The 27,126-nt window shown below is 40.0% G+C and overlaps 2 protein-coding genes across 2 annotated transcripts; both read left to right on the forward strand.

Annotated features, from left to right (window-relative positions):
- Nucleotides 1–7,205: 7,205 nt before the first annotated feature.
- LOC138055397 (uncharacterized) lies at nucleotides 7,206–14,550 on the forward strand. The gene is made up of 8 exons (XM_068901343.1): nucleotides 7,206–7,264; nucleotides 8,905–9,095; nucleotides 9,372–9,602; nucleotides 10,799–10,985; nucleotides 11,934–12,130; nucleotides 12,542–12,841; nucleotides 13,428–13,741; nucleotides 14,410–14,550. The coding sequence occupies exons 1-7, from the start codon at nucleotides 7,206–7,208 to the stop codon at nucleotides 13,676–13,678; spliced, it is 1,416 nt and encodes a 471-aa protein (XP_068757444.1). The 3' UTR covers nucleotides 13,679–13,741; nucleotides 14,410–14,550.
- Nucleotides 14,551–22,275: 7,725 nt separating this feature from the next.
- Nucleotides 22,276–25,541, forward strand: LOC138058032 (MAM and fibronectin type III domain-containing protein 2-like). Its single transcript, XM_068903935.1, has 4 exons — nucleotides 22,276–22,385; nucleotides 24,099–24,289; nucleotides 24,483–24,795; nucleotides 25,267–25,541. Exons 1-3 carry the CDS (start codon nucleotides 22,300–22,302, stop codon nucleotides 24,659–24,661), a joined length of 456 nt encoding a protein of 151 aa, XP_068760036.1. The 5' UTR covers nucleotides 22,276–22,299; the 3' UTR covers nucleotides 24,662–24,795; nucleotides 25,267–25,541.
- The last annotated feature ends 1,585 nt before the right edge of the window (nucleotides 25,542–27,126 follow it).

Genomic DNA, 27,126 nt, shown 5'->3' on the forward strand with positions numbered 1-27,126 from the left:
TGTCTTCAATTCCAAGTTGTCGAGATGTTTGAGTCTGGTTTTTTTGATTCACCGATTTCTGGTATCCTACAGAGGAATGTCTGAATTTAAAGGAGGAATGTTTTTGGTGGAAATGTTTTGTATTATGAGAAAGTTTATAAACATATGGAGTGCCTATAATGTTCAAATCTGACAAAAAATTATTTATTTACTTCTTCAAACAAGTGTTATGCCTCTCTCTCTCTCTCTCTCTCTCTCTCTCTCTCTCTCTCTCTCTCTCTCTCTCTCTCTCTCACTCTCTCACTCTCTCTGTTTCGTCTCTGTCTCTGTCTTGTATGTGCAATTTCACGATAATCTTGGCATACCACCCACTGCATACATGCTAGTTAAATGTACCCTGAAAATTTGGTAAGCGAATGCATTTGTGTTGGCGAGTGTAGCCGGACCATTTCCCATCTACAAGGCTAATGCTACAAAGACACAGAACGAATACAAAGCTATTGGCAAAGGCAGCCAGCCCAACAGAAAGCAAAACTTTGTACTACATGTAAGGTGAAATGAAAAAGCGGGCGATGTTTCGACCGAACTTCGGTCATCATCAAGCTAAAAGTGAAGAATATAAAAATTTTAGCATAAGTATAAATATAAAGCAAAGAAGTAAAAGTATATAAGCTATGAAAGTGTCATAAAAGGGATGTTAGAAACACATGCAAGAATTCACATGATTTAAATGATTAAAAACTTTTGCACGAATTGAGTCTAACTGTACATTGAGACTTGGTATCACTTCATTAGAGTAATAATAATAATAATAATAATAATAATAATAATAATAATATATAATAGACAAACATTTCATAAATGAGACAGTCAAACTTGTTCTTGCACTTTCCTAAGATGGTAAAATTTCTTTGTAGGATTGGGGCACATAAGAATGTTTAACACGGAGGTTTTTCCAATGATCTAAGCAAAGAATTTAGCATCTTAAAAAAGTGCAAGAACAAGTTTGCCTCTGATTGATAAAATGTTTTTTAAAATTAACGGAGACCAAGTCTCAGTGTATAGTCAGACTCAGTTGGTGCAAAAGTTTTTAATTCATTTTTAATTATTGTTCTTGCATGTTTTCTAACACCACTTTCTTACATTTTCATACTTTATATACTTTTACTTCTCTGTGTTGTATTAGACTTAATAAAACTTTTGTCTTCACTTTTAGCTTGATAATGACCGAAGTTCGGTTGAAACGTCGCGCGCTTTTACCGCTAGTTTTTACTTCAAATTGCTTTAGAAAACGTTCTCTTTTCATGTCCCTAAAAACAAAGTCAACACGACGAAACGGAGGATCTATAAAAAAATAGCCATTTTGCGGCGGCCGTGAATATACTTTTTGAAGAGGAATAAAGTAGGCAAGAAGAGTGCGAAACATGATATGCAAATTAGCTATGAAGGACTGTGTTCCTTTAAAGTTTGTTATTCCCAAGTGGCAAACTGCGTCTTTTACGAAAAACTGGCGCACCCCGTGCGTGCCGTTGTTTTGTTTTCCTCCTGCGCGTTCTTTCGCGTCACGCACAAAGGACCAGAAAAGCGAGAGACCTGTCACATTGTGATTATTTCGCTGTTTTTCTAGTGAATTTCTAAAGGTTTTTCAAGCAATGGTGCTGAGATGTTCACTCATGAACGATGCTTTGAAGATCATCGGGGCGTGGTAGAATTGCAATTTGGTGGAAGAAACTTCGTTACTCTACAGACGCAACTATACAGCAGATACAGCCGTCTGAATCTAGAATTTGTTATAGTAAGAAGAAGCCTCCATTCAGGTATACCTAGAAAGTCCCTTTTTTCATTTTGTTTTTCTTTAACCAAAAAAAAAGGAAAGTTGGGGAAGAACTCGAATGGGATAAAAGCTTTTCTTTTCTTTCTTGTTCTCCATATTACTTTTAAAACAAGCAAACGAACACAAAGTCCTCAGTCTCTATAGGTTTTATGATCTTGTTTCTCTACCTGTAGCTCTTTCTCCTTCAACTCATGGAATATACATGGTTTCAACACCAGCCAGAAGAGTTTATTTGTTGACTGGAGCAACGTACCAGGAGACTTACAAGCCGATTTCTTCATTTTGTCCTTGAATCAAACGAGACCGCAATTATATTACAAAGATGGAAGAGCAAGTCGTTTCTTCTTATAGTAGACTCCTCGAACACGTCAGTCAATGTGTCAGACCTCTCGGTATTCAGTCAGTACATAGTCCAGTTTATCTGGTTGATGTGAATGGCGACATCTATAAAAGTGACAGCGTCGTTGTCCAAACAGATGAAGGCGGTAAGTTTATCATTTCGCAATTGACAAAGTTTGTTTACGCTTTCGGATACAATCAGTTGATCGGTAAAGAAAAGATATTAAGTAATTAATAGGAAATTACTCAGTTCTGCACGAGCAATCCAGTAGGCTAGTCCCGTTTATGTGCCCCCGTGCAAGTTTAAATAGAATTTGTTTTCAAAAAGCTACCAAAAATATTAAAATACCCTTTTCGCTACCACAATAAAACGTGCTTTTTTGTTTTTATTTTACGTTGTTGTGTTTTCTTTCTCTCTTTGTTCATCGCAGTACCCAGTAGACGTCCTTACGTGTCCGTTAACAACAAATATCCTGGAGGTGACAGCATCAACATATCAATATATCCAATTCCCGAAAAATATCACAATGGCAAACTTCTTGGCTATAACATTGAGTACGAAAGTTCGTGTTATGGAATCCCAAAATTCTCCGCTCAGGTCAACGTCAGTGCATCGACCAGAAGTTACGTTTTAACTGGGCTTCTGCCAGGAAAACAATACTTCTTACGGATCGCTGGGTTTACCTCTAAAGGAATTGGACCGTATGATTGGCAAAACGTGTTCACCAGTAAGTGGCTATTCCCAGGCATCCTGATTTGTTTATTTTAACTGCACCGGAAGTCATAAAACCGAGTAACTATGTTAGCGTAGTTTAAATGTTAGAACGCATGGATTTTCTTTAAAACGCCAGCCCAAGAATTGGGAAACCAAGAACGAGGCAAAGTTATCTCAGTGTTAGTACCAGTTTTCGTTTTATTTTTCCCTCTCCCTCCCATCATGCCTTCGAAAACCTTAATACTCAGGCTAGACCGACCGTAACGTTCGGTGTAAAAACAGGTTGGCCGTTTGGGGGATAGTGATACCTTAAAACTACTATTTTGCTCAGGAGAGGAAGTGGAGGGATTGAGAATAATTAAACATTTTCAGGGCTCAAACTACAGGCCATTTCCGAGTTACCTTATGCCTGTTTCAAAACGAGGTCCCCGTGCAAAAACTTTCATATGAAAACGAGTTTGATATAGAAATGGACTTCTAGGCGGAAAAAGTTTTCATATGAATGGTCTCGCATTAAGACTCATTTTCACACGGCAGTAAAAGCCAACTCAAAAATGGCCTGTTAAAAACGCTTGCTCTTGGATAACTGTGTGTCCATCTTTATAAAATAGAAGCCGCAACGTTGAATTTTTTTTCAGCTTGCAAACCACAAAGTACGTTGACTGCGAAAAACGGTACACTATACAGCCCTAATTACCCATGTTCCTTTCACGGATTGCATTACTGCCGCTGGACAATTGAGCCGCAACTTGGCGGGAGCGCTGTCAAAGCGATATGGATAAATTTTAATTCCTTTGAAGTAAATGGCGATGGCCCTTATTGCAGGTGAGATTCATCTCATAACAATCAAGTTTAACAACTGCTTGGGCATGGTATGAACAGCTATAAGCGCTACCTATTGAAGAACAGTTATGTCACCGCGGGAGTAGAAACTCGCCTCTACTCGCGATCTATCGGTCTATAGGGTGTGGCGTTAAAATCAATTGAGAATGAATCCTCGACAAGTAGGGGCGAAAGGAAAGATCTGTTTTGAACAACACCTTAAACGAAATTTTGAGTTTTGAGGCAGGATTCTGGGCGATTTTTAATCAAGATTTTGCATTATCGCGCACCGGTGGCTCAGTTGGTTGAGCACCAGGCTGTCACTCAGGAGGTCGTGAGTTCAACTCCGGCCGGACCAACGATCAGGGTCCTTAAATAACTGAGGAGAAAGTGCTGCCTTTGTAACTACATCTACAAATGGTTAGACTTTCAAGTCTTCGCGGATAGGGTGATAAGCCGGAGGTCCCGTCTGACTCACAGCCCTTGTTCATTAACTCTGTGGGATGTTAAAGATCCCACACACTATTCAAAAAGAGTAGGGTATAGAGTTCCCGGTGTTGTAGTCTGACCTTTCCAGCGTGTGTTCGGCTTGGCAGGATTAGCTTGAAGGGCTTCTGTGTGAACGAGACCACAGTTGTGTATAACAGCCGGAAGTCAGGATACTTAGCCAAGTGCTGGAGCCTCAAAAAAACTTGGTGTAGTAGCCTAATGTTTAGCGAGCTGGATCTAGCGATTCGTGTTCGAGCCCTGGCCATTGGTCATTGTGTTATGTGGTTGAGAAGACACTTTATTCTCTGAGAGCCTATATTCTTCCAGGAGGGATTAGAATTACCCCTAATGCGTTCATGCTACGTGCAGTAACCGGAGATACCTGCTGACCTGATGGCCAATAGGCTGAAACGCAGACTTTAACCTACCTATATAACCGTGACGACTTTTTTCTTCCACCCAGATCGAACAATTGGCTTCGCGTGGCCACTGGAGAAGACGCCCAGTACAATAATGACACCTTATTATGCGGTTACATAGAGCCCTTTTCTCTTATTGTTCACGGCGACCAAGCAGAGTTGGCACTTCAATATACGAACACCTATCGCTATTCAAATGGCTTTTCAGTTTGGTATCTTGGACTTGAAGATCCCTTGATAGGTATCAAACAAATCTATCTATCTATTTATTCTAAAGAGTAGAGCCAGCATAGATAAAGCTATTCGATTCTACGTGGTAAGGGACCAGCCTGTTTGTTAGCAGAATTGCAGAGGGAACTATATCACTGCGATTTAGAAGCTTAAATGGTATAGGGTAACGGGGATGATGGTTTATAAATTGTGAAAGCTTTAACTTCAAGGTGCCTCGACCACGAAGAGGTTTCCAACCTAGAGAAGATTCTGTCAAATTGTTACCATCCTCACATCATCATTTGAGAAGGTTAACACCATGGCTGTGTAGATCATGGAGCTTCTGTAAATCCGAGATAGATGTTTTTCTCGCAATAATTGATTGGTCGTGCTTTACATTTGAGATATCACATTTAAGTAATTACCTATTCTTTTCTGACAGATACTGTCCTATCATCCTGGCCACTGTTCGTTCACAACATTACGTCCTCGTCAGTGTCCGTGGAGTGGGAAGATTTTCCTTTTAGTGTCTCCATTACCCACTTTATGGTGATGTTCACCGAGGAAAAGACAAATATATCTGTTTTGTTCAAAGTCTGGTCCTTGTACGATCGATATTATTTTGTAAACAAGCTGTTAAAGCCACATCGAATGTATGAATTCCAGTTACTTGCGTTCACGGGAGGCGTCAAGAATGTCACTTATTCCACTGAAATCCAAACTATCACGACTGGAGCAGGAGGTGAGGACCGCGTGGCAACAATCTAAAGTTCCGGGAGTAATTATCTTTGTGTAAACTTACTTTTGCAAGCTGAAAACTAGCCAGTTGACTCTAAAATATTTCGAATAGAAGAGAGCGTGCCATAGGTATTATGGTGGTAAATTGCCGCAAGGAAGACATGAAGAGCACAGCTGCGATGCAATGTTGAGCCAGATGTCACTGATGGTATACAAGCTTGATCCCTTATTTCTGCGTAGCCCAGTAGGTAGGGCAACGGTAAAGGAATCCAAACTACAAAACGAGAGCCTTCTGCTCCCCAGCAACAACAACAATAACAAACAAACAAAACTATATGACATACCAATAGAATGACAAGAACAACAACAACAATTTGCAATAATGAGTGAATCCCTGAATGTTGATCCCTTACTAAGTCGCCCAATCGGTAGGGCAACGGTAATGGATTGCAAACTTACCAACGACAACAATCAGTCAGTCAATCAATCAATCAATCAATCAATCAATTAATCAATCAATCAATCAATCTACCTATCTATCTGCCTATACCATAATGAAAAGAATCTTACATATTGCTTCTTTTAGCTCCTAGTCGGGCACCTACAAACGTGCGGGTAAGGAACTTCCAACCAAATGAGATTCTGGTACTTTGGGATGCGGTCAAGCCACAGTATACGAATGGCCAGATACAAGGCTACACAGTCCACTACAGAGATTATTATTACTATACTACTATTACTACTATGGAGATCATGCAAAAAACGTTACCATTACGACCCAAACGTGTTCCAGATGGTGCTACGCGGTTGAATGGAGGAAGCAAGTACGAAATAGCGGTTTCCGCTTTCACTTCAGTGGGTGAGGGACCACGGTCGCCATGGATCTCAGTCGTGGTCGGTGAGTGTTGGCATATAGTGTTGCGCCGTTGACCTTGACTTGTAAAGGTCGAATAAAATCATTTGTGCAGCCTATGGATAGTCCGAGAAAGGAGAATCAAGTAATATGAAATTCGAAATAAGTTTGCGTATGTTTTTCTTTTCTTTATATTTTAGCGGTTAGCAATGGTCCTTCGTCAATCCCTCATTTAGCCTAGGAGTGGGGTGGGAGCATAAACTAAGCATTCAAGCTTTGGTGGTAAAACTTTAATTTGAAACTTTACTAAATATTTTCGGGGAAACATTTAAATTTGGGTGTGTCAATTGCATGGTCATGTCCCTGAAGCCTCTTTGGGAAACATGTTTGCAATTTGTGTTTTTCGAATCAATTGTGACGCTGCTCTCACTTCGTGGAAAAGTTGAATTACCCTTGCACACGAACGAAAGAAAAGCCCTGGGTTAAGACGTGCAAATCGCTTAAAGTTTTACAGTGATAACCAGAGTTTATCCCGGCCGTCAAGCAAAATAAATCTAAGAAGGAGGTAGATTAAAAAAGTTCTTTTGAATCGCTCTCTGACCTGTCTCTATGACAAAGATCAATTTCCTTACAAGCCCTGCTGAAAAATCAATATAAATAGAGGCAGACAGTTTTAACGTTTCATTGCATTATATTTTGCTTTAAAAGGTTGTGGTGGTAGTTTTAACCAGTCCTTTGGAACAATCCACCTTACGAAATCGGACTACAGTGTGCTACCATGTAACTGGACGATAGAAAGTGTTTGGCATGACTAATGCATTCATCCTTCTTTCACTAAAAGAACTCCGTTTCGATTACTGCTGGAGGTGAGTTTTGGTGACTTAAGGTGGCCCTAATGTCTTCAATTCCAAGTTGTCGAGATGTTTGAGTCTGGTTTTTTTGATTCACCGATTTCTGGTATCCTACACGAGGAATGTCTGAATTTAAAGGAGGAAATGTTTTGGTGGAAATGTTTTTGTATTATGAGAAAGTTTATAAACATATGCAGTGCCTATAATGTTCAAATCTGACAACAAATTATTTATTTACTTCTTCAAACAAGGCTTAGGCCTCTCTCTCTCTCTCTCTCTCTCTCTCTCTCTCTCTCTCTCACTCTCTCACTCTCTCTATTTCTCTGTCTCTGTCTCTGTCTCTCTCTTGTATGTGCAATTTCACGATAATCTTGGCATACCACCCACTGCATACATGCTAGTTAAATGTACCCTGAAAATTTGGTAAGCGAATGCATTTGTGTTGGCGAGTGTAGCCGGACCATTTCCCATCTACAAGGCTAATGCTATACCTTTATCTAAAGACACAGAACGAATACAAAGCTATTGGCAAAGGCAGCCAGCCCAACAGAAAGCAAAACTTTGTACTACATGTAAGGTGAAATGAAAAAGCGGGCGATGTTTCGACCGAACTTCGGTCATCATCAAGCTAAAAGTGAAGATAAAAATTTTAGCATAAGTATAAATACAAAGCAAAGAAGTAAAAGTATATAAGCTATGAAAGTGTCATAAAAGGGGATGTTAGAAAACATGCAAGAATAACATGATTTAAAATGATTAAAAACTTTTGCACGAATTGAGTCTAACTGTACATTGAGACTTGGTATCACTTCTTTAAGAATAATAATAATAATAATAATAATAATAATAATAATAATAATAATAGACAAACATTTCATAAATGAGACAGTCAAACTTGTTCTTGCACTTTCCTAAGATGGTAAAATTCTTTGTAGGATTATTGGGCACATAAGAATGTTTAACACGGAAATGTTTTCCAATGATCTAAGCAAGAATTTTAGCATCTTAAAAAAGTGCAAGAACAAGTTTGCCTCTCTGATTGATAAAATGTTTTTTATTAATTAACGGAGACCAAGTCTCAGTGTATAGTCAGACTCAGTTAGTGCAAAAGTTTTTAATCATTTTTAATTATGTTGTTCTTGCATGTTTTCTAACACCACTTTCTTACATTTTCATACTTTATATACTTTTACTTCTGTGTGTTGTATTTAGACTTAATAAAACTTTTGTCTTCACTTTTAGCTTGATAATGACCGAAGTTCGGTTGAAACGTCGCGCGCTTTTACCGCTAGTTTTTACTTCAAATTGCTTTAGAAAACGTTCTCTTTTCATGTCCCTAAAAACAAAGTCAACACGACGAAACGGAGGATCTATAAAAAAATAGCCATTTTGCGGCACCGTGAATATACTTTTTGAAGAGGAATAAAGTAGGCAAGAAGAGTGCGAAACATGATATGCAAATTAGCTATGAAATGGACTGTGTTCCTTTAAAGTTTGTTATTCCCAAGTGGCAAACTGCGTCTTTTACGAAAAACTGGCGCACCCCGTGCGTGCCATTGGTTTGTTTTCCTCCTGCGCGTTCTTTCGCGTCACGCACAAAGGACCAGAAAAGCGAGAGACCTGTCACATTGTGATTATTTCGCTGTTTTTTCTAGTGAATTTCTAAAGGTTTTTTCAAGCAATGGTGCTGAGATGTTCACTCATGAACGATGCTTTGAAGATCATCGGGGCGTGGTAGAATTGCAATTTGGTGAAGGAAACTTCGTTACTCTACAGACGCAACTATACAGCAGATACAGCCGTCTGAATCTAGAATTTGTTATAGTAAGAAGAAGCCTCCATTCAGGTATACCTAGAAAGTCCCTTTTTTCATTTTGTTTTTCTTTAAACCAAAAAAAAAGGAAAGTTGGGGAAGAACTCGAATGGGATAAAAGCTTTTCTTTTTCTTTCTTGTTCTCCATATTACTTTTAAAACAAGCAAACGAACACAAAGTCCTCAGTCTCTATAGGTTTTATGATCTTGTTTCTCTACCTTGTAGCTCTTTCTCCTTCAACTTCATGGAATATACATGGTTTCAACACCAGCCAGAAGAGTTTATTTGTTGACTGGAGCAACGTACAGGAGACTTACAAGCCGATTTCTTCATTTTGTCCTTGAATCAAACGAGACCGCAATTATATTACAAAGATGGAAGAGCAAGTTCGTTTCTTCTTATAGTAGACTCCTCGAACACGTCAGTCAATGTGTCAGACGTCTCGGTATTCAGTCAGTACATAGTCCAGGTTTATCTGGTTGATGTGAATGGCGACATCTATAAAAGTGACAGCGTCGTTGTCCAAACAGATGAAGGCGGTAAGTTTATCATTTCGCAATTGACAAAGTTTGTTTACGCTTTCGGATACAATCAGTTGATCGGTAAAGAAAAGATATTAAGTAATTAATAGGAAATTACTCAGTTCTGAACTAACAATCCAGTGGGCTAGTCCCGTTTATGTGCCCCTGTGAAAGTTTTTAAAAAGAACTTGTTTAATTTCAAAAAGCTACGAAAAATTTTAAAATACCCTTTTCGCTACCACAATAAAACGTGCTTTTTTGTTTTTATTTTACGTTGTTGTGTTTTCTTTCTCTCTTTGTTCATCGCAGTACCCAGTAGACGTCCTTACGTGTCCGTTAACAACAAATATCCTGGAGGTGACAGCATCAACATATCAATATATCCAATTCCCGAAAAATATCACAATGGCAAACTTCTTGGCTATAACATTAAGTACGAAAGTTCGTGTTATGGAATCCCAAATTCTCCGCTCAGGTCAATATCAGTGCATCGACCAGAAGTTACGTTTTAACTGGGCTTCTGCCAGGAAAACAATACTTCTTACGGGTCGCTGGGTTCACCTCCAAAGGAATTGGACCGTATGATTGGCAAAACGTGTTCACCAGTAAGTGGCTATTCGCAGGCATCCTGATTTGTTTATTTTAACTGCACCGGAAGTCATAAAACCGAGTAACTATGTTAAGGTAGTTTTAAGTGCTAGAACGCATGGATTCCCTTTAAAACGCCAGCCCAAGAATTGGGAAACCAAGTACGAGGCAAAGTTATCTCAGTGTTAGTACCAGTTTTCGTTTTATTTTTCCCTCTCCCTCCCATCATGCCTCAGGCTAGACCGACCGTAACGTTCGGTGTAAAAACAGGTTGGCCGTTTGGGGGATAGTGATACCTTAAAACTACTATTTTGCTCAGGAGAGGAAGTGGAGGGATTGAGAATAATTAAACATTTTCAGGGCTCAAACTAACAGGCCATTTCCGAGTTACCTTATGCCTGTTTCAAAACGAGTCCCCGTGCAAAAACTTTCATATGAAAACGAGTTTGATATAGAAATGGACTTCTAGGCGGAAAAAGTTTTCATATGAATGGTCTCGCATTAAGACTCATTTTCACACGGCAGTAAAAGCCAACTCAAAAATGGCCTGTTAAAAACGCTTGCTCTTGGATAACTGTGTGTCCATCTTTATAAAATAGAAGCCGCAACGTTGAATTTTTTTTCAGCTTGCAAACCACAAAGTACGTTGACTGCGAAAAACGGTACACTATACAGCCCTAATTACCCATGTTCCTTTCACGGATTGCATTACTGCCGCTGGACAATTGAGCCGCAACTTGGCGGGAGCGCTGTCAAAGCGATATGGATAAATTTTAATTCCTTTGAAGTAAATGGCGATGGCCCTTATTGCAGGTGAGATTCATCTCATAACAATCAAGTTTAACAACTGCTTGGGCATGGTATGAACAGCTATAAGCGCTACCTATTGAAGAACAGTTATGTCACCGCGGGAGTAGAAACTCGCCTCTACTCGCGATCTATCGGTCTATAGGGTGTGGCGTTAAAATCAATTGAGAATGAATCCTCGACAAGTAGGGGCGAAAGGAAAGATCTGTTTTGAACAACACCTTAAACGAAATTTTGAGTTTTGAGGCAGGATTCTGGGCGATTTTTAATCAAGATTTTGCATTATCGCGCACCGGTGGCTCAGTTGGTTGAGCACCAGGCTGTCACTCGGGAGGTCGTGAGTTCAACTCCGGCCGGACCAACGATCAGGGTCCTTAATAACTGAGGAGAAAGTGCTGCCTTTGTAACTACATCTACAAATGGTTAGACTTTCAAGTCTTCGCGGATAGGGTGATAAGCCGGAGGTCCCGTCTGACTCACAGCCCTTGTTCATTAACTCTGTGGGATGTTAAAGATCCCACACACTATTCAAAAAGAGTAGGGTATAGAGTTCCCGGTGTTGTAGTCTGACCTTTCCAGCGTGTGTTCGGCTTGGCAGGATTAGCTTGAAGGGCTTCTGTGTGAACGAGACCACAGTTGTGTATAACAGCCGAAAGTCAGGATACTTAGCCAAGTGCTGGAGCCTCAAAAAAACTTGGTGTAGTAGCCTAATGCTTAGCGAGCTGGATCTAGCGATTCGTGTTCGAGCCCTGGCCAGGGGTCATTGTGTTATGTGGTTGAATAGACACTTTATTCTCTGAGAGCCTATATTCTTCCAGCAGGGATTAGAATTACCCCTAATGCGTTCATGCTACGTGCAGTAACCGGAGATACCTGCTGACCTGATGGCCAATAGGCTGAAACGCAGACTTTAACCTACCTATATAACCGTGACGACTTTTTTCTTCCACCCAGATCGAACAATTGGCTTCGCGTGGCCACTGGAGAAGACGCCCAGTACAATAATGACACCTTATTATGCGGTTACATAGAGCCCTTTTCTCTTATTGTTCACGGCGACCAAGCAGAGTTGGCACTTCAATATACGAACACCTATCGCTATTCAAATGGCTTTTCAGTTTGGTATCTTGGACTTGAAGATCCCTTGATAGGTATCAAACAAATCTATCTATCTATTTATTCTAAAGAGTAGAGCCAGCATAGATAAAGCTATTCGATTCTACGTGGTAAGGGACCAGCCTGTTTGTTAGCAGAATTGCAGAGGGAACTATATCACTGCGATTTAGAAGCTTAAATGGTATAGGGTAACGGGGATGATGGTTTATAAATTGTGAAAGCTTTAACTTCAAGGTGCCTCGACCACGAAGAGGTTTCCAACCTAGAGAAGATTCTGTCAAATTGTTACCATCCTCACATCATCATTTGAGAAGGTTAACACCATGGCTGTGTAGATCATGGAGCTTCTGTAAATCCGAGATAGATGTTTTTCTCGCAATAATTGATGTGGCTTGCTTTACATTTGAGATATCACATTTAAGTAATTACCTATTCTTTTCTGACAGATACTGTCCTATCATCCTGGCAACTGTTAGTTCACAACATTACGTCATCGTCAGTGTCCGTGGAGTGGGAAGATTTTCCTTTTAGTGTCTCCATTACCCACTTTATGGTGATGTTCACCGAGGAAAAGACAAATATATCTGTTTTGTTCAAAGTCTGGTCCTTGTACGATCGATATTATTTTGTAAACAAGCTGTTAAAGCCACATCGAATGTATGAATTCCAGTTACTTGCGTTCACGGGAGGCGTCAAGAATGTCACTTATTCCACTGAAATCCAAACTATCACGACTGGAGCAGGAGGTGAGGACCGCGTGGCAACAATCTAAAGTTCCGGGAGTAATTATCTTTGTGTAAACTTACTTTTGCAAGCTGAAAACTAGCCAGTTGACTCTAAAATATTTCGAATAGAAGAGAGCGTGCCATAGGTATTATGGTGGTAAATTGCCGCAAGGAAGACATGAAGAGCACAGCTGCGATGCAATGTTGAGCCAGATGTCACTGATGGTATACAAGCTTGATCCCTTATTTCTGCGTAGCCCAGTAGGTAGGGCAACGGTAAAGAAATCCAAACTACAAAACGAGAGCCTTCTGCTCCCCAGCAACAACAACAATAACAAACAAACAAAACTATATGACATACCAATAGAATGACAAGAACAACAACAACAATTTGCAATAATGAGTGAATCCCTGAATGTTGATCCCTTACTAAGTCGCCCAATCGGTAGGGCAACGGTAATGGATTGCAAACTTACCAACGACAACAATCAGTCAGTCAATCAATCAATCAATCAATCAATCAATCAATTAATCAATCAATCAATCAATCTACCTATCTATCTGCCTATACCATAATGAAAAGAATCTTACATATTGCTTCTTTTAGCTCCTAGTCGGGCACCTACAAACGTGCGGGTAAGGAACTTCCAACCAAATGAGATTCTGGTACTTTGGGATGCGGTCAAGCCACAGTATACGAATGGCCAGATACAAGGCTACACAGTCCACTACAGAGATTATTATTACTACTACTACTATTACTACTATGGAGATCATGCAAAAAACGTTACCATTAACGACCCAAACGTGTTCCAGATGGTGCTACGCGGTTTGAATGGAGGAAGCAGTACGAAATAGCGGTTTCCGCTTTCACTTCAGTGGGTGAGGGACCACGGTCGCCATGGATCTCAGTCGTGGTCGGTGAGTGTTGGCATATAGTGTTGAGCCGTTGACCTTGACTTGTAAAGGTCGAATAAAATCATTTGTGCAGCCTATGGATAGTCCGAGAAAGGAGAATCAAGTAATATGAAATTCGAAATAAGTTTGCGTATGTTTTTCTTTTCTTTATTCATTTTAGAGGTTAGCAATGGGTCCTTAGTCAATCCCTCATTTAGCCTAGGAGTGGGGTGGGAGCATAACTAAGCATTCAAGCTTTGGTGGTAAAACTTTAATTTGAAACTTTACTAAATATTTTCGGGGAAACATTTAAATTTGGGTGTGTCAATTGCATGGTCATGGTCACCTGAAGCCTCTTTGGGAAACATGTTTGCAATTTGTGTTTTTCGAATCAATTGTGACGCTGCTCTCACTTCGTGGAAAAGTTGAATTACCCTTGCACACGAACGAAAGAAAAGCCCTGGGTTAAGACGTGCAAATCGATTAAAGTTTTAAAGTGATAACCAGAGTTTATCAAGGCCGTCAAGCAAAATAAATCTAACGAAGGAGGTAGATTAAAAAAGTTCTTTTGAATCGCTCTCTGACCTGTCTCTATGACAAAGATCAATTTCCTTACAAGCCCTGCTGAAAAATCAATATAAATAGAGGCAGACAGTTTTTACGTTTCATTGCATTATATTTTGCTTTAAAAGGTTGTGGTGGTAGTTTTAACCAGTCCTTTGGAACAATCCACCTTACGAAATCGGACTACAGTGTGCTACAATGTAAATGGACGATAGAAAGTGTTGGCAATGACTAATGCATTCATCCTTCTTTCACTAAAAGAACTCCGTTTTCGATTACTGCTGGAGGTGAGTTTTGGTGACTTAAGGTGGCCCTAATGTCTTCAATTCCAAGTTGTCGAGATGTTGGAGTCTGGTTTTTTTGATTCACCGATTTCTGGTATACCTACACGAGGAATGTCTGAATTTAAAGGAGGAAATGTTTTGGTGAAATGTTTTTGTATTATGAGAAAGTTTATAAACATATGCAGTGCCTATAATGTTCAAATCTGACAACAATTATTTATTTACTTCTTCAAACAGGCTTAGGCCTCTCTCTCTCTCTCTCTCTCTCTCTCTCTCTCTCTCTCTCTCTCTCTCACTCTCTCACTCTCTCTATTTCTCTGTCTCTGTCTCTGTCTCTCTCTTGTTATGTGCAATTTCACGATAATCTTGGCATACCACCCACTGCATACATGCTAGTTTAAATGTACCCTGAAAATTTGGTAAGCGAATGCATTTGTGTTGGCGAGTGTAGCCGGACCATTTCCATCTACAAGGCTAATGCTATACCTTTATCTAAAGACACAGAACGCATACAAAGCTATTGGCAAAGGCAGCCAGCCCAACAGAAAGCAAAACTTTGTACTACATGTACGGTGAAATGAAAAAGCGGGCGATGTTTCGACCGAACTTCGGTCATCATCAAGCTAAAAGTGAAGATAAAATTTTAGCATAAGTATAAATACAAAGCAAAGAAGTAAAAGTATATAAGCTATGAAAGTGTCATAAAAGGGGATGTTAGAAAACATGCAAGAATAACATGATTTAAAATGATTAAAAACTTTTGCACGAATTGAGTCTAACTGTACATTGAGAATTGGTATCACTTCATTAAGAGTAATAATAATAATAATAATAATAATAATAATAATAATAATAATAATAATAATAATAATAATAATAGACAAACATTTCATAAATGAGACAGTCAAACTTGTTCTTGCACTTTCCTAAGATGGTAAAATTCTTTGTAGGATTATTGGGCACATAAGAATGTTTAACACGGAAATGTTTTCCAATGATCTAAGCAAGAATTTTAGCATCTTAAAAAAGTGCAAGAACAAGTTTTGCCTCTCTGATTGATGAAATGTTTTTTATTAATTAACGGAGACCAAGTCTCAGTGTATAGTCAGACTCAGTTAGTGCAAAAGTTTTTAATCATTTTTAATTATGTTGTTCTTGCATGTTTTCTAACACCACTTTCTTTCATTTTCATACTTTATATACTTTTACTTCTCTGTGTTGTATTTAGACTTAATAAAACTTTTGTCTTCACTTTTAGCTTGATAATGACCGAAGTTCGGTTGAAACGTCGCGCGCTTTTACCGCTAGTTTTTACTTCAAATTGCTTTAGAAAACGTTTCTCTTTTCATGTCCCTAAAAACAAAGTCAACACGACGAAACGGAGGATCTATAAAAAAATAGCCATTTTGCGGCACCGTGAATATACTTTTTGAAGAGGAATAAAGTAGGCAAGAAGAGTGCGAAACATGATATGCAATTAGCTATGAAATGGACTGTGTTCCTTTAAAGTTTGTTATTCCCAAGTGGCAAACTGCGTCTTTTACGAAAAACTGGCGCACCCCGTGCGTGCCGTTGGTTTGTTTTCCTCCTGCGCGTTCTTTCGCGTCACGCACAAAGGACCAGAAAAGCGAGAGACCTGTCACATTGTGATTATTTCGCTGTTTTTTCTAGTGAATTTCTAAAGGTTTTTTCAAGCAATGGTGCTGAGATGTTCACTCATGAACGATGCTTTGAAGATCATCGGGGCGTGGTAGAATTGCAATTTGGTGAAGGAAACTTCGTACTCTACAGACGCAACTATACAGCAGATACAGCCGTCTGAATCTAGAATTTGTTATAGTAAGAAGAAGCCTCCATTCAGGTATACCTAGAAAGTCCCTTTTTTCATTTTGTTTTTCTTTAAACCAAAAAAAAAGGAAAGTTGGGGAAGAACTCGAATGGGATAAAAGCTTTTCTTTTTCTTTCTTGTTCTCCATATTACTTTTAAAACAAGCAAACGAACACAAAGTCCTCAGTCTCTATAGGTTTTATGATCTTGTTTCTCTACCTTGTAGCTCTTTCTCCTTCAACTGCATGGAATATACATGGTTTCAACACCAGCCAGAAGAGTTTTTTGTTGACTGGAGCAACGTACCAGGAGACTTACAAGCCGATTTCTTCATTTTGTCCTTGAATCAAACGAGACCGCAATTATATTACAAAGATGGAAGAGCAAGTTCGTTTCTTCTTATAGTAGACTCCTCGAACACGTCAGTCCAATGTGTCAGACGTCTCGGTATTCAGTCAGTACATAGTCCAGGTTTATCTGGTTGATGTGAATGGCGACATCTATAAAAGTGACAGCGTCGTTGTCCAAACAGATGACGGCGGTAAGTTTATCATTTCGCAATTGACAAACTTTGTTTACGCTTTCGGATACAATCAGTTGATCGGTAAAGAAAAGATATTAAGTAATTACTCGGAAATTACTCAGTTCTGAACTAACAATCCAGTGGGCTAGTCCCGTTTATGTGCCCCTGTGAAAGTTTTTAAAAAGAACTTGTTTAATTTCAAAAAGCTACTGAAAATTTTAAAATACCCTTTTCGCTACCACAATAAAACGTGCTTTTTTGTTTTTATTTTACGTTGTTGTGTTTTCTTTGTCTCTTTGTTCATCGCAGTACCCCAGTAGACGTCCTTACGTGTCCGTTAACAACAAATATCCTGGAGGTGACAGCATCAACATATCAATATATCCAATTCCCGAAAAATATCACAATGGCAAACTTCTTGGCTATAACATTAAGTACGAAAGTTCGTGTTATGGAATCCCAAAATCCTCCGCTCAGGTCAATATCAGTTGCATTCGACCAGAAGTTACGTTTTAACTGGGCTTCTGCCCGGAAAACAATACTTCTTACGGGTCGCTGGGTTCACCTCCAACGGAATTGGACCGTATGATTGGCAAAACGTGTTCACCAGTAAGTGGCTATTCGCAGGCATCGTGATTTGTTTATTTTAACTGCACCGGAAGTCATAAAACCGAGTAACTATGTTAAGGTAGTTTTTAAGTGCTAGAACGCATGGATTCCCTTTAAAACGCCAGCCCAAGAATTGGGAAACCAAGTACGAGGCAAAGTTATCTCAGTGTTAGTACCAGTTTTCGTTTTATTTTTCCCTCTCCCTCCCATCATGCCTTCGAAAACCTTAATACTCAGGCTAGACCGACCGTAACGTTCGGTGTAAAAACAGGTTGGCCGTTTGGGGGATAGTGATACCTTAAAACTACTATGTTGCTCAGGAGAGGAAGTGGAGGGATTGGAGAATACTTAAACATTTTCAGGGCTCAAACTAACAGGCCATTTCCGAGTTACCTTATGCCTGTTTCAAAACGAGTCCCCGTGCAAAACTTTCATATGAAACGAGTTTGATATAGAAATGGACTTCTAGGCGGAAAAAGTTTTCATGTGAATGGTCTCGCATTAAGACTCATTTTCACACGGCAGTAAAAGCCAACTCAAAAATGGCCTGTTAAAAACGCTTGCTCTTGGTTAACTGTGTGTCCATCTTTATATAATAGAAGCCGCAACGTTGAATTTTTTTTCAGCTTGCAAACCACAAAGTAACGTTGACTGCGAAAAACGGTACACTATACAGCCCTAATTACCCATGTTCCTTTCACGGATTGCATTACTGCCGCTGGACAATTGAGCCGCAACTTGGCGGGCGCGCTGTCAAAGCGATATGGATAAATTTTAATTCCTTTGAAGTAAATGGCGATGGCCCTTCTTGCCGGTGAGATTCATCTCATAACAATCAAGTTTAACAACTGCTTGGGCATGGTATGAACCGCTATAAGCGCTACCTATTGAAGAACAGTTATGTCACCGCGGGAGTAGAAACTCGCCTCTACTCGCGATCTATCGGTCTATAGGGTGTGGCGTTTAAAATCAATTGAGAATGAATCCTCGACAAGTAGGGGCGAAAGGAAAGATCTGTTTTGAACAACACCTTAAACGAAATTTTGAGTTTTGAGGCAGGATTCTGGGCGATTTTTAATCAAGATTTTGCATTATCGCGCACCGGTGGCTCAGTTGGTTGAGCACCAGGCTGTCACTCGGGAGGTCGTGAGTTCACCTCCGGCCGGACCAACGATCAGGGTCCTTAAATAACTGAGGAGAAAGTGCTGCCTTTGTCACTACATCTACACATGGTTAGACTTTCAAGTCTTCGCGGATAGGGTGATAAGCCGGAGGTCCCGTCTGACTCACAGCCCTTGTTCTTAACCTCTGGGGATGTTAAGGATCCCACACACTATTCAAAAAGAGTAGGGTATAGAGTTCCCGGTGTTGTAGTCGACCTTTCCAGCGTGTGTTCGGCTTGGCAGGATTAGCTTGAAGGGCTTCTGTGTGAACGATACCACAGGGTGTATAACAGCCGGAAGTCAGGATACTCGCCAAGTGCTGGAGCCTCAAAACACTTGGTGTAGTAGCCTAATGCTTAGCGAGCTGGATCTAGCGATTCGTGTTCGAGCCCTGGCCAGGGGTCATTGTGTTATGTGGTTGAGAAGACACTTTCTTCTCTGAGAGCCTATATTCTGCCAGCAGAGGATATAGAATCTACCCCTAATGCCGATTTCATGCTCAACGAGTGCAGTAGAACCGGAGAGACCTGCTGACCTGATGGGCCAATTAAGGCTGAAACGCAGACTTTAACACTACCTATATACCGTGACGACTTTTTTCTTCCACCCAGATCGAACAATTGGCTTCAGCGTAGCCCCTGGAAGGGAAGACGCCCACTACTAATAATGGACACCTTATTATGCGGTTACATAGAGCCATTTTCTCTTATTGTTCAAGGCGACCAAGCAGATTAGGCACATCAATATACGAACACCTATCGATATTCAAATGGCTTTTAAGTTTGTTATCTTTTAATTGAAGATCCATTGATAGTTATCAAAAAAATGTATATATATATTTATTCTAAAGAGTAGAGCTACGATAGCTAAAGCTATTCGATTCTACGTGGTAAGGGACCAGCCTGTTTGTTAGCAGAATTGAAGAGGAAACTATATCACTGCGATTTAGAAGCTTAAATGGTATAGGGTAACGGGGATGATGGTTTATAAATTGTGAAGCTTTAACTTCAAGCTGCCTCGACCACGAAGAGGTTTCCAACCTAGAGAAGATTCTGTCAAATTGTTACCATCCTCACATCATCATTTGAGAAGGTTAACACCATGGCTGTGTAGAGCATGGAGCTTCTGTAAATCCGAGATAGATTTTTTTCTCGCAATAATTGATGTGGCTTGCTTTACATTTGAGATATCACATTTAAGTACTTACCTATTCTTTTCTGACAGATACTGTCCTATCATCCTGGCAACTGTTAGTCGACAACATTACGTCATCGTCAGTGTTCGTGGAGTGGGCAGATTTTCCTTTTAGTGTCTCCATTACCCACTTTATGGTGATGTTCACCGAGTAAAAGACAAATATATCTGTTTTGTTCAAAGTCTGGTCCTTGTACGATCGATATTATTTTGTAAACAAGCTGTTAAAGCCACATCGGATGTATGAATTCCAGTTACTTGCGTTCACGGGAGGCGTCAAGAATGTCCCTTATTCCACTGAAATCCAAACTATCACGACTGGAGCAGGAGGTGAGGCACCCGCGACGCTTGGCAACATATCTTAAAGAAGTTCCGGGGTGAGTGAATTATCTTTGTTTGGTTTCAACAACTTTTACTTTTTGTGCAAGCTTTGAAAAACTAGCCAGTTGAACTCCGTTGTGTCGTGCGGAGGCATCTAATTAAAAATATTTTCGAAATCGGAAGCCACGATCGCACGTGCCGGAAAGGTTTGATTTTTTTGGTGCCATCAAGGTATTTATGGTGGGGGTAAAATTGGCCCCCCGCAGGACGGAAAACCATGAAAGGATGGCCACAGCGTGCGGATGCAATTGGTTGAGGCCAGATTGTTTCCACTGATGGGGAAAAAAATACAAAGCCTTGGGTAAATCCCTTTATTTCTGCGTCGCCCACAGTTAAGGTTAGGGCCCCCAAACGGTTTTATTTAAATGGTCAAATTCCAACCCCTACAAGCACAATACGGAGAGCCCCTTTCACCCCCCCTGCCGTTTTCCCCCCCAGCCAAATCAGACAAACACTCAACAAACAAACAAAAACCTATAGTGACCATCCTACCAAATAGGCAATGGACGAAGGAAACAACAACATACAATTTTGCCCAATATTACTGATGTGAAATCCCTGAAATGTTGATCCCCGTTACTAAGTTTTCTTTTTCGTCCCCACTCCGGTCGGGCAACGGGGGTGAATGGATTGCAAACGTTTTACCAACGACATCCATCAGTCAGTGCCAGCAAAGTCAAGCAAGCAATCAATCCAATCACCAGGCCACATCAATCAATGCAGCGGGTCGCGACAGACAAATTCAATTCCAGATGCCAATCCTACCTTAGCCTTATCTTGCGCTATAAACAATAATTAGCAAAAGGCGCCCAAGTCCTTACATATTGCCCCTTTCCCTTTTGATCTTGCCTAGTCGAGGCCCCCACCTACAACCCGTGCCGGGTGTAAAAGGAAAAACACTTCCAACCCAACAAAAATGAAAAGAATTTTCTGGTAACTTTTAATTGGGACTGCGGGGTCCATCAACGAGCCCACAAGTATACGACAGTGATAGGCCAGATACAAATGGAGCCCCCACAGTCGTCACTCCAGCGATTTATTGCTTTAGCTAGTATCGTACCTAGTTACTACAATGAAGGTCCGAGTATCTATTACACAGCAGACGACCCCAACCTTGTCCCGATGGGGTGCTACGCGGTTCTTGAATTTTTGAGCTGGGAGGAGACGCACGTCCGCAGCCAAATAGACGGTTATCCGCTTTCACTTCAGGAGGGTGATCAGGGACCACGACGGTCGCAATGAGATCGTCAGGTAGTGCAGTCGGTGAGTTGTTGGCATATAGTGTGCCGCCGTTGACCTTGACGTGTAAAGGTCGAGGGTACGGATAAGAAATCATAAAGGACGAAGACGTGGTGCTCGCCAATAGATGTGATAGTCCGAGAAAGGAGCATAAGGTACTATGAAAGTCGAAATAAGTTTGCGTATGGTTGTTTCTTTTCTTTATGCATTTGAGGGGGAAGGGTTAGCAATGGGTCTGTAGTCAAGCCTTCCTTTAGCCTAGGAGTGGGGTGGGAGCATAAACTAAGCATTCAAGCTTTGGTGGTAAACTTTAATTTGAAACTTTACTAAATATTTCGGGGGAACATTTAAATTTGGTGTGTCAATTGCATGGTCATGTCACCTGAAGCCTCTTTGGGAAACATGTTTGCAATTTGTGTTTTTCGAATCAATTGTGACGCTGCTCTCACTTCCTGGAAAAGTTGAATTAGCCTTGCACACGAACGAAAGAAAAGCCCTGGGTTAAGACGTGCAAATCGATTAAAGTTTTAAAGTGATAACCAGAGTTTATCAAGGCCGTCAAGCAAAATAAATCTAAAGAAGGAGGTAGATTAAAAAAGTTCTTTTGAATCGCTCTCTGACCTGTCTCTATGACAAAGATCAATTTCCTTACAAGCCCTGCTGAAAAATCAATATAAATAGAGGCAGACAGTTTTTAAAGTTTCATTGCATTATATTTTGCTTTAAAAGGTTGTGGTGGTAGTTTTAACCAGTCCTTGGAACAATCCCCTTACGAAATCGGACTACAGTGTGCTACAATGTACTGGACGATAGAAAGTGTTGGCATGACTAATGCATTCATCCTTCTTTCACTAAAAGAACTCCGTTTCGATTACTGCTGGAGGTGAGTTTTGGTGACTTAAGGTGCCCTAATGTCTTCAATTCCAAGTTGTCGAGATGTTTGAGTCTGGTTTTTTTGATTCACCGATTTCTGGTATCCTACACGAGGAATGTCTGAATTTAAAGGAGGAAATGTTTTGGTGGAAATGTTTTTGTATTATGAGAAAGTTTATAAAAACATATGCAGTGCCTATAATGTTCAAATCTGACAACAAATTATTTATTTACTTCTTCAAACAAGGCTTAGGCCTCTCTCTCTCTCTCTCTCTCTCTCTCTCTCTCTCTCTCTCTCTCTCTCTCTCTCTCTCTCTCTCTCTCTCTCACTCTCACTCTCTCTCTATTTCTCTGTCTCTGTCTCTGTCTCTCTCTTGTATGTGCAATTTCACGATAATCTTGGCATACCACCCACTGCATACATGCTAGTTAAATGTACCCCTGAAAATTTGGTAAGCGAATGCATTTGTGTTGGCGAGTGTAGCCGGACCATTTCCATCTACAAGGCTAATGCTATACCTTTATCTAAAGACACAGAACGAATACAAAGCTATTGGCAAAGGCAGCCAGCCCAACAGAAAGCAAAACTTTGTACTACATGTAAGGTGAAATGAAAAAGCGGGCGATGTTTCGACCGAACTTCGGTCATCATCAAGCTAAAAGTGAAGATAAAAATTTTAGCATAAGTATAAATATAAAGCAAAGAAGTAAAAGTATATAAGCTATGAAAGTGTCATAAAAAGGGATGATGTTAGAAAACATGCAAGAATAACATGATTTAAAATGATTAAAAACTTTTGCACGAATTGAGTCTAACTGTACATTGAGACTTGGTATCACTTCATTAAGAGTAATAATATAATAATAATAATAATAATAATAATAATAATAATAATAATAAATAATAATAATAATAATAATAATAATAATACAAAACATTTCATAAATGAGACAGTCAAACTTGTTCTTGCACTTTCCTAAGATGGTAAAATTCTTTGTAGGATTATTGGGCACATAAGAATGTTTAACACGGAAATGTTTTCCAATGATCTAAGCAAGAATTTTAGCATCTTAAAAAAGTGCAAGAACAAGTTTGCCTCTCTGATTGATGAAATGTTTTTTATTAATTAACGGAGACCAAGTCTCAGTGTATAGTCAGACTCAGTTGGTGCAAAAGTTTTTAATCATTTTTAATTATGTTGTTCTTGCATGTTTTCTAACACCACTTTCTTACATTTTCATACTTTATATACTTTTACTTCTGTGTGTTGTATTTAGACTTAATAATAAAACTTTTGTCTTCACTTTTAGCTTGATAATGACCGAAGTTCGGTTGAAACGTCGCGCGCTTTTACCGCTAGTTTTTACTTCAAATTGCTTTAGAAAACGTTCTCTTTCATGTCCCTAAAAACAAAGTCAACACGACGAAACGGAGGATCTATAAAAAAATAGCCATTTTGCGGCACCGTGAATATACTTTTTGAAGAGGAATAAAGTAGGCAAGAAGAGTGCGAAACATGATATGCAAATTAGCTATGAAATGGACTGTGTTCCTTTAAAGTTTGTTATTCCCAAGTGGCAAACTGCGTCTTTTACGAAAAACTGGCGCACCCCGTGCGTGCCGTTGGTTTGTTTTCCTCCTGCGCGTTCTTTCGCGTCACGCACAAAGGACCAGAAAAGCGAGAGACCTGTCACATTGTGATTATTTCGCTGTTTTTTCTAGTGAATTTCTAAAGGTTTTTTCAAGCAATGGTGCTGAGATGTTCACTCATGAACGATGCTTTGAAGATCATCGGGGCGTGGTAGAATTGCAATTTGGTGAAGGAAACTTCGTTACTCTACAGACGCAACTATACAGCAGATACAGCCGTCTGAATCTAGAATTTGTTATAGTAAGAAGAAGCCTCCATTCAGGTATACCTAGAAAGTCCCTTTTTTCATTTTGTTTTTCTTTAAACCAAAAAAAAAGGAAAGTTGGGGAAGAACTCGAATGGGATAAAAGCTTTTCTTTTTCTTTCTTGTTCTCCATATTACTTTTAAAACAAGCAAACGAACACAAAGTCCTTAGTCTCTATAGGTTTTATGATCTTGTTTCTCTACCTTGCAGCTCTTTCTCCTTCAACTGCATGGAATATACATGGTTTCAACACCAGCCAGAAGAGTTTATTTGTTGACTGGAGCAACGTACCAGGAGACTTACAAGCCGATTTCTTCATTTTGTCCTTGAATCAAACGAGACCGCAATTATATTACAAAGATGGAAGAGCAAGTTCGTTTTTTCTTTAGTAGACTCCTCGAACACGTCAGTCAATGTGTCAGACGTCTCGGTATTCAGTCAGTACATAGTCCAGGTTTATCTGGTTGATGTGAATGGCGACATCTAAAAAGTGACAGCGTCGTTGTCCAAACAGATGAAGGCGGTAAGTTTATCATTTCGCAATTGACAAAGTTGTTTACGCTTTCGGATACAATCAGTTGATCGGTAAAGAAAAGATATTAAGTAATTATTGACATTGGAAATCCAAGAATTCCTTTGAACTCAATTCAGTGGGCTAGTCCATCGAAACGTTTAACATTATAGTTTTGATATTTCTGTGAAGCTTAACCCTTTAAAGCAATGCATTGCTAATGTGTTTCTCCTAATCAAGCTATTACCCAACGTAAGGGTACTCCAACTGCCCCTGTAATGGTAAATAGGAAATTACTCAGTTCTGAACTAACAATCCAGTAGGCTAGTCCCGTTTTATGTGCCCCTGTGAAAGTTTAAAGAGAATTTGTTTTCAAAAAGCTACCAAAAATTTTAAAATACCCTTTTCGCTACCACAATAAAACGTGCTTTTTTGTTTATATTTTACGTTGTTGTGTTTTCTTTCTCTCTTTGTTCATCGCAGTACCCAGTAGACGTCCTTACGTGTCCGTTAACAACAAATATCCTGGAGGTGACAGCATCAACATATCAATATATCCAATTCCCGAAAAATATCACAATGGCAAACTTCTTGGCTATAAACATTAAGTACGAAAGTTCGTGTTATGGAATCCCAAAATTCTCCGCTCAGGTCAATATCAGTGCATCGACCAGAAGTTACGTTTTAACTGGGCTTCTGCCAGGAAAACAATACTTCTTACGGGTCGCTGGGTTCACCTCCAAGGAATTGGACCGTATGATTGGCAAAAAACGTGTTCACCAGTAAGTGGCTATTCGCAGGCATCCTGATTTGTTTATTTTAACTGCACCGGAAGTCATAAAACCGAGTAACTATGTTAAGGTAGTTTTAAGTGCTAGAACGCATGGATTCCCTTTAAAACGCCAGCCCAAGAATTGGGAAACCAAGTACGAGGAGGCAAAGTTATCTCAGTGTTAGTACCAGTTTTCGTTTTATTTTTCCCTCTCCCTCCCATCATGCCTTCGAAAACCTTAATACTCAGGCTAGACCGACCGTAACGTTCGGTGTAAAAACAGGTTGGCCGTTTGGGGGATAGTGATACCTTAAAACTACTATTTTGCTCAGGAGAGGAAGTGGAGGGATTGAGAATAATTAAACATTTTCAGGGCTCAAACTAACAGGCCATTTCCGAGTTACCTTATGCCTGTTTCAAAACGAGTCCCCGTGCAAAAAACTTTCATATGAAAACGAGTTTGATATAGAAATGGACTTCTAGGCGGAAAAAGTTTTCATATGAATGGTCTCGCATTAAGACTCATTTTCACACGGCAGTAAAAGCCAACTCAAAAATGGCCTGTTAAAAAACGCTTGCTCTTGGATAACTGTGTGTCCATCTTTATAAAATAGAAGCCGCAACGTTGAATTTTTTTTTCAGCTTGCAAACCACAAAGTACGTTGACTGCGAAAAAACGGTACACTATACAGCCCTAATTACCCATGTTCCTTTCACGGATTGCATTACTGCCGCTGGACAATTGAGCCGCAACTTGGCGGGAGCGCTGTCAAAGCGATATGGATAAATTTTAATTCCTTTGAAGTAAATGGCGATGGCCCTTATTGCAGGTGAGATTCATCTCATAACAATCAAGTTTAACAACTGCTTGGGCATGGTATGAACAGCTATAAGCGCTACCTATTGAAGAACAGTTATGTCACCGCGGGAGTAGAAACTCGCCTCTACTCGCGATCTATCGGTCTATAGGGTGTGGCGTTAAAATCAATTGAGAATGAATCCTCGACAAGTAGGGGCGAAAGGAAAGATCTGTTTTGAACAAACACCTTAAACGAAATTTTGAGTTTTGAGGCAGGATTCTGGGCGATTTTTAATCAAGATTTTGCATTTATCGCGCACCGGTGGCTCAGTTGGTTGAGCACCAGGCTGTCACTCGGGGGAGGTCGTGAGTTCAACTCGGCCGGACCAACGATCAGGGTCCTTAAATAACTGAGGAGAAAGTGCTGCCTTTGTAACTACATCTACAAATGGTTAGACTTTCAAGTCTTCGCGGATAGGGTGATAAGCCGGAGGTCCCGTCTGACTCACAGCCCTTGTTCATTAACTCTGTGGGATGTTAAAGATCCCACACACTATTCAAAAAGAGTAGGGTATAGAGTTCCCGGTGTTGTAGTCTGACCTTTCCAGCGTGTGTTCGGCTTGGCAGGATTAGCTTGAAGGGCTTCTGTGTGAACGAGACCACAGTTGTGTATAACAGCCGGAAGTCAGGATACTTAGCCAAGTGCTGGAGCCTCAAAAAAACTTGGTGTAGTAGCCTAATGCTTAGCGAGCTGGATCTAGCGATTCGTGTT

This window comes from Montipora capricornis, chromosome 7 (assembly GCF_036669925.1).
Source record: "Montipora capricornis isolate CH-2021 chromosome 7, ASM3666992v2, whole genome shotgun sequence".
In the NCBI taxonomy this organism is placed as follows: domain Eukaryota; kingdom Metazoa; phylum Cnidaria; class Anthozoa; order Scleractinia; family Acroporidae; genus Montipora; species Montipora capricornis.